The 11,299-nt window shown below is 34.6% G+C and overlaps 1 protein-coding gene across 10 annotated transcripts in view; it reads right to left on the minus strand.

Moving 5' to 3' along the window:
* DNAH14 (dynein axonemal heavy chain 14) overlaps window positions 1-10,013 on the minus strand; it is a 225,867-nt gene extending 215,854 nt beyond the window's left edge. For all 10 annotated transcript variants that reach the window (XR_015731515.1, XR_015731514.1, XR_015731511.1 and 7 more), the window contains exons 1-2: window positions 9,777-10,013; window positions 5,426-5,556 (exon numbers count right to left, since the gene is read on the minus strand). Coding sequence is in view for 4 of the 10 variants with exons in the window: in XM_087883153.1 (XP_087739279.1) it covers window positions 5,426-5,556; window positions 9,777-9,945 (300 nt within the window). In the remaining 6 variants the exon portion in view is untranslated. The remainder of the gene's footprint in view (window positions 1-5,425; window positions 5,557-9,776) is intronic.
* Window positions 10,014-11,299: the final 1,286 nt, after the last annotated feature.

Below are 11,299 nucleotides of genomic sequence, written 5' to 3' on the forward strand. Positions count from 1 at the left end.
TTAAAGATTACATTGGGATTAACAATGGAAAAAATAGAAAGAGTGGAAAGAGACAAAAAGGGAAAAAAGGGTGGAATAGAAAGAATATAAAAAATTTATATGATTACACTGGGATTAACAGTGGAAAAACAAGAAGGAGGGAAAAGGGATGGAAAACAACGGGAAAGAGGGCAAAATAAAAGAGTTCATGACTTTAAAATACAAAATGATTACACTGGAATTAACAGTAGAAAAATAAGAAAAAGGGAAAAGAGATGGAAAATAATGGATACAGGGCAAAACAGGGGAGTTCAGGCTTTTAAAGCACAAATGAAAAGAAGGGGAAAGAAAAATAAAAAAAATAGGAATGGAAATTGAATTGAAATATGAATTGAACTAAGATTTATAGATTAATGAATGTTAGAAAAAAGATGAGAATGTGATACTAATTAAGTAATATAAAATGGAAAACTATATGGATGTATGAATGAATTGAAATAAGTGTCAGAAATATGAATAAGTTTGATAAATGAGATAGTAATAGCTGGAATATTTTTACCTAAAATTATTATATTTTTAATTGTATTGAAGGAGTTTATATAATGATAAGTTTTAGAAATATGAAATAAGGAAATTGTAATACATTAGAATATTTTTAACTGTATATTTGGAATCTAATCAAAAAAGAAAAAAGGTGAAATGATATTGTATTATGAATTAATTAGATTGTGGTGAAAGTAGAAATGATTAAGATGTTGTTTGAAGAGATATAAATACATATGTTTGACAAAGTAATTGAAAATTAGAGATAAGATTCAAGGAAATATATGGTATAAAGTAATTTGGTTTAATATTATCATATAAAGAGAAAAGATTGTTATACAATTAACTGATCTTTATCAAGATGTGGAATAAGATTTAAACAAATGTATGGTATAAAACATTTTCATATTTTGATAAGAAATGAATTATTGTGATATTAGGAAGTATACTATCTGAGATTTTAAATTTAAGGGTGTTAATATAGAGATGAAGGGAAAAATTGAATTTGGTTAAGATTAGAGGTTAGGATGAAGGGTAATATTGGTTTATTAAAAAAAATAGACAGAATAAACACTGTGGCAAAAAGGAAATATATAAATTGTGTTAAAATGACTAAAAATTGTTTAAATTTGGGAATCGGCCAATACTCTGTTCAGAAAAAATGCACTGTATGTTTGTTTGTCTGTTTGTGTAAAAAATAAAAAAAAACTTTTTTAAAAAAATCATTCCAACATGACAAATTAAAAAGAACAGATAAATTTTCAAAAACACAAGGAGCAGACTAAAATTCCAGAATTCAGGTAATCAAGGAATGTGACATGACAATTATATCAGCAATTATATATACAGTAAAATTATTCCCAACTGTGTTTTTTAAAAAACTATTTTCAATTTTGTTTGTTTGTTAAAAATGGAATTTGTAATGCTGAAGTTATGTGCAAGCAAGTCTTCCAAAGATCTCAGGAAAACCTTGTTGGTTTCATGGTTGGTTATTCTCAGATTAGATTAGATATGATGCTTCCCAAACCCGTTTCTTCTTATTTTGAAGAGGAATCATCTGACAATTGATATTGGGGGGGGAGGCGGGGGGGAGGGAGAGACAGAACACAGCACTCATGGGCAGCTTGATAAATGTAGGGTTCAAAACAATGAATGTAAGTATTTTGATCAAGAATAAGTGAGAGTAAATAGTCATGTACAAGAGAATATATAAAAGATTTCTCAAGGCATCTCTTTGTGTATTTTTCCTACCTTGGTCTTAATTTTTCCTATTTCACACTTTTTAAAGGCTACATACAAAATATAAATTTATTCAGTGAATTTTTGGCAAGTTTTCAAATGATTTGATTCTGGAAATAGATGTTATTGCTAATTATATATTTAGGTCCTTGCAGATATAGTGTAATTCATTGTTATTTGTCCTTGATTCTGATTTCCATTGTAAATTCAAGCTTTATATAAAATGGTTGGATTTGTATTTTGAAAATTTTTTCTGTAAGTGCCAGAAATACTTTTTTTGGAAGTAATTGCATAACTTGTAAGAAACTTAAACTCTATTTGATTTCACTCATGCATAATTTGCAGTAGTTTTAATTATTAATATCCATTGTTTCTTATTCAAATATTATAATTGCTATTCTTTTAAAATTTAATATGCAGTTAATACTGATTTCTAGTGAATTGATAAACTCTGTGGGGTATTTTATTTGCTTACTAATTACTAATTGTTCCATTCACATAGTAATTGTCAATTTTTACAACACTGGTTTGGTTATTTATTTATGACTGTAAATTTATCTGAAGCTAAGATCACATCTGTTAACTGCAGAATTCTTAGGCAGAGCATTTACCTTGCTTGTTCTCTCCTTCCTATAGCCTTTTTCTGTAATAGATCTCACATTTTCCTTTCCATAAAGTTTCAAACTGTTACTCGTTGTTAAATGCCAGGAAGAGAATCTTTAGTCAGAATTTTCCTGTCACATTCTTTGACAGTTCAATGAATGTTTATAAAAAAGAAGCTATTAGTTTCATATATGAGGCCCATGCCCCCAAAACTAGTATCCTGAATTGCAGATTAATATATCCAAATTTGCAGTTCAATATATCCAAATGTTTCCCTGTCATGAATGGTCATGTGGAAATTCTGCAAGTTGTCCTGTAAGGTAGTGCAAAATATTTCATCATGGAATATTCTGGAATCAAAATGGACTATTCTAATTTCAAAATAGATCTTTCTATAGCCAAGTTTTTAAAACTCATTTAAATGCAAGTATGGTGAGGGCAATACAAATCTCCACTAGTCTTCCAACATATAGTGTTTAGAGACAGTCACACTGTCATCAAAGCTAATTGTTACTGAACCCCATTATTTCCATGAGTTGGCTCAATCCTTTTGTGAAACCAGCATACATATATCATGGTAATGAATTCCAAAATTTAATTACATGTTGGTTGAATGGGTGAGTAGATAGTAACAAAGATATTTACCTTCCTGTACTAAGAGTTCTCCTTCACATCCAATATCTGGAACATCTACAGATAACAAGCCATGAACCTATAAACAAATATTCTTTTTGGTTTATATAACTGCATAATAGGCCCCCTTAAAACAACATTTTCACTTTTCTGATGCAGAAGTCTTTCAAGTTGATACACTGGGATTTTCATACTAACATCCACAGAATTGCCGTTTACAAGACTTTTGCCAAATGTAATTTCTTCAGCTCTTATGAGATGTAACCCATCTTACGCCAGCAGTCCATTAATGAAATAACTAAAAACTAAATCTTTTTCACCAATATCATTTCTGGAATTATTTTTTTATTTGTAGTTTTCTGTTTTCTTTTTCCATTTTTTTCTACCATCTGGAAGGATAGTTGAGTCCCTATATTCTTGAAAATTCTTCCTAGAATTTTAAAGACTATGGTGATAACATCTGTAGTTTCTCGGTAATATTATTGTCACAATGTATATTGGCAGACAGGTTCATTGTTAATGGAATTGTTATGTTTTGAAAATTACATTATTAACTCGTTAATTGTGTTTCTCACATTTCATGTGTCTGTACTTTCTGTACTTACTGAAAAGTAAGTACCTGTATTTTCTATTCTTTGTTGAGTTGATCCAGCATCTCTTCTATTTGTTGTTTTGCTTTCATATTTTGATACATTGTAGCTGCATTCCTTCTCTGGTTCAAGGATATTCTTGACTTTTATTGAGCAAAACTCCTTTCCCCTGAAGAATTAGAGTCTACTCCTGAATTAAGTATTTTCAGAATACTTCAGAATACTTCAGCTTTAGTCTTTTTTTCCAAATTAAAAAAAATTGTATACAACTTATTATTTATTACTGGTAACATGGGAAGAAAAAAAAATAAAAGGCATAAATAAAAATAGAGTAAAATAAAAAATAAAACTTTTTCTTTAAAATTTGATACATTTCCAAGAAACATAACACCAAAGTTGACATTAATCTAAGAAGCCCCATCTAAAATACTTTTAATAAAGAGTTGATCTTAGAAACTAATCATTTCCAAAATGATACAACATTTTATGAGATTATATACTTAAAATAGTTATATTTAAAATATCAAGGTAGATAATCTTTATTGTAGTTGTTGCTAATCCAAAATGGACTACTATATAAGGACAGGAATCAGATGACTATTTCCAAAGATACATATAATAGCTTTAACCTTTACAACAGGAAAATATTATTAGTATAAATTACGTTATTTCTTCTACAGAGGATGTGGACATCCCTTACACTGCATGCAGCCTCCCTGTACTCATAGATTGTGCCTCCAAAATTCATCAGCAAAAAAGCTTAATTTTTTTGCTTTCTTCTCAGAAAATAAGATGATAAACATGTTGGTGGTCTCTGAGAGGAAAACCACACCAATCCCAGCCTTAAAACAACCAAGCCCTCTAAAATGGTCCAAAATTATGTCACTCAAAATTGGCCATTCTACTGCTAAAAGTCATAAACTTGATATTGGGCTATTTGGGAGGCAATTAGAAGCTTTCTAAGGGATGAAAATGAAATAATTTGCTTTGAAGAGACTTTCTGCTCCAATTTTCTCTCTTAAAATGTAAATTCCCAAAAGTGGGTTATAAACCATTAGCTCTTTTCTTTCTCTTTACCACCACTCTTCTGGTATCATTTGTGGCCTTCATCTTGTCCTGACAGCAAATTATAACATCTGTCCCAAGAAAAGTCATCAATTCCTGTTATGGTTAATACTTACTTCAGAGTAATGACTAAAGAGATTATATAGAACATGTCAGAAGAAAGTTTTTTTTTTAAAGAAAATAGTGTTGTAGTAAAAAAATATCTAAAGGAAACTATATTAGAAGAAAAAAGGCTGACTTAAGAGTTGTCCAGATGGAAAATGAATAATCCTCCTCTATGCTGACCACAGTACTTGCACATAACAATTCAAATCTACAGCCAGAAAAAAAAGGGGGGGAGGGATGGGATGGATGACATTTTATAGAAGACCTGTCAAACACGGGCCAAATATGTCACATGCAGGCCATGCCCACCCCGGCTCCACAAAGGCAAAAAACGTTGCGATATATCACAATCTGGCCCATGATGCAATCAAGTTTGACACCTGTGCTCTATGGCAGAGGTGGGCAAATGTGGCCCTTTTACAACCTGTGGACTTCAACTTCCAGAATTCCTGAGACAGCTTGGCTGTCTCAGGAATTCTGGGAGTTGAAGTCCACAGGTTGTAAAAGGGCCACATTTGCCCACCCCGCTTTATGGCATTACCACAATAAATAATCCTCACAATAGATGGAAATGTATAAACAAATTACACAAATATATACCCTATACAAATAATAGACTGAATCTTAAACAAATAGAATAAATTGACATGAACTATAAAGAAAAATACCAGTAATGGGATCTTCCGAAATTTAGCCACATCTTTTGATTTAACAAATTCACAAGGTGGTAATAATGTCTGCCAGCTAAGTTTATCTCTGAGTCTCAAAATATGCAAGATGGCATCATCATTAATGGGACCTAGAAAAGAACATAAACCAATCAGCATATACTGTAAGCATGACCTAAGGTAACTCCCTGAAGTTATACTTAAATTTCATGACTGTTAATTAATTTCAACAAATTAGGATATTATAAGTTATTATACAATACAATTGCATCCTCCCTCAAAACAAAACTGAAAGCATATTTTTTTAATATAATTCTTTAAAACAAACTGTAATGCATATTAATCCCTTCTTCTTTATTTGGAAAAAATAGAAACCAGATAGCTAAAAGGAGAAACAAGTGTTTCTAGCTCTGATAATGAAGAGGAGAAAGGTGAAGAAGGCTGCGTGAATTTGGTTGAGCTTAATTGTATCACATGACTTAGCATAACATCTGAAAGTAATTATTAGGTTATGTCAATATACTGTAGAAAGGTAATATAGTGACTTTTGATGTTCAGATATATGTTTAAATATCAAAGTGTATATAAGTGTGAATTTCATCATAGTCAAATTATTAAGAATGAGCCACTTTTGAAGTAATCCATTCTTCAGCTATAAGAATAAGGAAAATATCTCCATCCCATGCTGTTCATCTTGATCAAGTATCTGGAGGCTGTGAAAATTTGAAAGGATGAAACAGACTTGGAATGAATACTAGTAAGAAAAAAATTCCGATTTATTCAGGAACCTTCTTGTACCAAGATAATTCCAAATTTAGCTTTGGATAGGACAGCATTCCATCTCAATGAACTTATGTACAATTTGGGAGACTTCCTGACTTCCCAGCTCTTGATAAGCAGCAGATAACTCGATCCTTTGGGCAGCTGATTTACCAGTTGTGGACATTCCTAGTCTAGAAGTCTCTTAAACCTTATGGCTTGGGTCCTTGTTAACTTTTGAAATTATCTACACCAGATAGAATAAGCCTGCCCAATATAAGCAGGCTGAAAGTGCACACTGAAGATTCCCAGCAGGTAATGAGAATGTCACATCTCGCTCATCATGAAACATTTAGGTCATTCAGGGAAGTAATAAAGACTGAGCTTTCAGAAATCTTTGCAAAGGAGTGCAACACAAGCTTGAAAGCATATATAATGAGCTGGATGAACAGCTGACCAAGCATTAGGTGGTTGCTATTTTATTATTGCAATTTTATACATTTTTAAAAATACCTTATAATTCTAAATGCTCCTATATGACGTTTGATGTAATAGTTAAGATGCTGGCCCAGAGGTCAGGAGATTGAGTTCTAGACCTCCATTAGGCATGAAAAGCAGCTGAGTGACTTTGAGCCAATTACTTTTTCTCAGCCCAACCCACTCAAATAGTTGTTCTGGGGAAAATAGGATGCAGGAATATTGGTATTTTATTTATTTATTTATTTATTAAATTTATATCCCGCCCTTCTCCCCGAAGGGACTCAGGGCGGTAAACAGCCGAGAATTAAAATAACATGCAATATAAAAGTTAAAATAATTAAAAATAAATTAAATTAAACGTCCACCCCAATTTAAAACCCCTAGCAATACAATTAAAAACCCCAAAAACCTATTCAGGCCAGGCCGGCTTGCTGAAATAAAAACGTCTTCAGCGCCTTACGGAAAGTGCGGAGATCCGGAATCAGCCGTATTCCGGGAGGTAGCTCGTTCCAGAGGGCGGGTGTTCCCACAGAGAAGGCCCTCCCCTTCAATTCAAGGTGTATATATGCCACCTTGAATTGAAATGTACAAAAAAGATGTAACAAAATAATAATAAGCCCCCAATGAGGCACTACTTTGTGTATTATATGTTTGTGGTGCTTGTATGCTCTGAGGAAGATGAAAGCTACACCAAAAGTTCAACCATATGGAAAGTTCTCACCAGAGGATCCAGATGAAGTGTCTCTCCCATAAAAATATGATGAGATGTAATTAACAGAAACGAATAGCTCAGTCAAAGAATACCTAATCAAGAAATATCACCTAGGAACAAGGAAGATTGAGGAAGAACTGGAAATAATAAAGCAGCAAATAACAGTCAAAAACATCAAGCAGATATGCGGTGGCGCAGTAGTTAGAGTGCAGGACTGCAGGCTACTTCTGCTGATCACCGGCTGCCAGCAGTTTGGCAGATAGAATGTCACCAGGCTCAAGGTTGACTCAACATTCCATCCTTCCGAGGTCGGTAAAATGAGGACCCAGATTGTTGGGGCAATATGCTGATTCTGTAAAATGCTTAGAGAGGGCTGTAAAGCTATTGCTATACTTATTGCATTTGACAAAGTGGACCTCAACCTACTTCTTGATAAGCTAGAAAAAATGTGGGCTAGACAGCATCACCACAAGGTGGATTCATAACTGACTGACAACCTTACTCAACAAGTAGTCCTGTAGTAGTACAGATCTACATGGAGGGAAGTAGGCAGTGGGGTACCACAAGGTTCCGTCTTAGGACCAGTAGTCTTCAATAGCTTCATAAATGATTTGGATGAGGGAATAGAAGGGGAGCTCATCAAATCTGCAGATGACACTAAACTGACAGGAATAGCCAATACCTCAGAAAACAAGTTCAGAGTAGAAAAAGTTCTTAACAGACTTGAACAATGGGCCCTATCCAACAACATGAAATTTAATGTGGAGAAAAGCAAGGTTTTACAGTTAGGCAGGAAAAACCACAGATACAAATACAGATTAGGCAAAAACAGTAACTGTGAGAGGGACCTTGGAATCCCAGTGGACAATCACTTAAACATGAGACAGTAGTGTGTGGCAGCAGCCCAAAAAGCTAATACAAACCTTGGTTGTATAAACAGAGGCATAGAATCAAAATCATATGGAATATTAGTACTACTTTATAAATCCTTAGTAAGATCGCACCTGGAATACTGCATTTAGTTTTGGCCACCACATTACAAAAAAAGATGTTGAGACTTTGGAAAAAGTGCAAAGAAGAGCAACTAAGATGATTAAAGGCCTGAAGTCAAAAACATATGAAGAACGGTTGCAGAAATTGGGTATGGCTAGTCTAGAGAAAAGAAGGACTAGGTGTGTCATGATAGCAGTATTCCAGTATTTGAGGGGCTGTTGCAAAGAACAAGAGATCATCTTATTTTCCAAAGCACCAGAGGGCAAAACAAGAAGCAATGCATGGAAACTAATCAAGGAGAGAAACAACCTGTAAATAAGGAGAAACTTCCTAACAGTGAAAACAATTAACCAGTGCACTGAAAGCAGAATACTAGGAAGGTTTACTAAGTATTGGAGAGGTCAGATTGGCCTACAAAAAAACAAAATGAAGAATAAAAAAGCGGCAAGGCAAAGTATTACAGTGTCAGTACATAAAAAAAAGCAAGCAGTTAATAACAAGAGCTGGTAATGGCTAAGATCAGGAAAGTTGAAGAAAAAGACATTGAGGCTAATCCTGGCTGTACAAAACCAAACCTTAAATATAAAGAATTGAGAAGATAGCAACTGACAGCAAATGCCACTTCTGCAAAGAAGTTGAAGAAACAGTAGACAACATGGTTAGCTGCTTGCAAGATCACACAAACTGACTAGAAACAAGGGCATGACAAAGTAGCAACAATGGTGCACTGGAAGATCTGCAAGAAATACCATTTACCTGCCAGCAAGAAGTGATAGGACCATAAAATAGAAAAAAATAGAAAATGAAGAAGCCAAAATGCCCTGTGGATTATATAATTTAAACAGACACTTGCCACTTAACATTCCAGACTTAACAATTGTCAATAAGAAGAATAAAAACATCTGGATAGTGAAATTGGCAGTGCCTGGAGATAGCAGAATAGAAGAGAAAGAACTGGAGAAGGTAACAAAATACAAAGACCTGCAAATAGAAATAGAACAACTGTAAAAAAGAAAGCAAAGGTAATATCAATAGTAAGAGGCGCCCTGGGTGCAATCCCAAGACTACTGAAGCAGCACTTGAACACCATCAGCTTTGACAAAATCACCATCAATCAATTGCAAAAGGCAACTTTACTTGGAACAGTTTATATCCTGTGATGATACCTTTAACATAATCAAACATCATCCCAGGTCCTTGGGTCCTTGCCCATCCCAGGTCCTTGGGAAGGTTTTGATAGGGGGCTGACTGTGCAACAAACCACAATAACATTTTTTAATTGATTGTATGCTTGTGATCACACATATATAATTGAATAACAAAGGATAAAAACTAGAATAATTCGTGATATTTTTAATATTTCTGGCTTTAATAACATTAAGCATATTTGGTTTTTGATGTACATACCAGTTTTATCATATGAAGGAGATTTTCTCACCCTGGAAGGTTTGTGTTCACCACCAAACTGAAATTTCATGCAAGTCCTTGTATGGCAACTTAACTGTGCTGAAACAGCTTGACTGTCTGTCTTTTTATTATCATCTGTAACCGATAGCCAATAAAATTTCATAATCATTGTGCTAAGCCAAACACTAGAAGATACTTGTTATCTAAAATCATTATCACTCTTGCAGTTAATATTCTCTTTGTTATGTGTTAATATTATTATCTTTTAGCATAAAATCACCACCTTTATGAAAACAGATGGGGCTTATGAATAAGCAGTTTGACAGTTATCTAGTGAGCAGCAGGCTATTTCATAAAGTTTCCCAGATAGCTAAAGCAATGGTTTCAGAAGCTTTTGCAAAATTCATTAGAACCCAAGTGTTCCTTGCACAAGTTTTAATATTTATCCTATTCATCCTGTTTTCTAATTTTATGTTATCTGCTTCTCTTCTATTTTATCTTCTTCCTCATCTGAGATCTAAATCCAGAACAGAATTTGTGACAGAATAACTCCAAACACCTCTGATTCTGTAGTCTGGACAAAATTGTCCACTTTTTGATATGCAGTATATGGGCTGCCCTTGAAGAACATCTGAAAGCTTCAATTGGCTCAAAATGAAGCTGAAGCTGAATGAACATGTGAAAGCTTCAACTGGCTCAAAATGAAACATGCCCCTCAATTGGCATATATTAAACCACTGCTACATGAGCTGTATTGGTTGCTAGTGCTTCTGGCCTAAATTCAAGATGCAGGTAATTACCTAAAAATCATTCATGGAGCTTGGTAAATTGTCTTGTCTCTGCTTGTGTCTATCCACTCCATCATAACAGGCAGGAGAAGCATGTTTCAAGTCTTCCCTATTAAAAAAGGGCTGCATAGCCAAGATCCCAAAAACTTTTTCTGTCCCTGAGCAGACCTGGGGAACATCACCAACAAAGTGTCCTCAACCCTCTAGGCCAGGGGTGTCAAACTCAAGGCCCGGAACCTGGATCCAGTCCACAGGGTGCTTAGATCTGGCCCATGGGGCCGCCCTGGAAACAGTGAAGGACCGACTCACAGTGTCTCTGCCAGGGAAAACTTGGGAGGGCTGTGTGTGGCCCTCCCAAGCTCCATTTTCACTGGCAGAGGGTTGCAGGAGGCCATTGCAGCTGAAACTGAGCTTGGGAGCCCATTTTCACTGGCAGAACGGTCAGGCCGACACAGGTGTTCCTGACACGAGGGACATCAAGTTGGCCACACCCATCCCAGCCCCCCAAGGTCAAATACAACCCTCAATGAAATCAAGTTTGACATCCCTGCTCTAGGCCTTTAAGATTTTATTCTGTCATCAGGCATTGGGGTCAGCATGCATGGCGGAAGTCCATGGAATGGTTGACAGTGGTGGTTGTTTTTATCTCATCTGCAAATTTTATTTTGTGATATTGTATTTTTAATAGTTGTTACACATTTACATTTATTTGGGCAGTTAATAAAGTTATGTTAA

This window comes from Pantherophis guttatus, chromosome 1 (assembly GCF_059756535.1).
Source record: "Pantherophis guttatus breed Tessera chromosome 1, ASM5975653v1, whole genome shotgun sequence".
NCBI classification, from domain to species: domain Eukaryota; kingdom Metazoa; phylum Chordata; class Lepidosauria; order Squamata; family Colubridae; genus Pantherophis; species Pantherophis guttatus.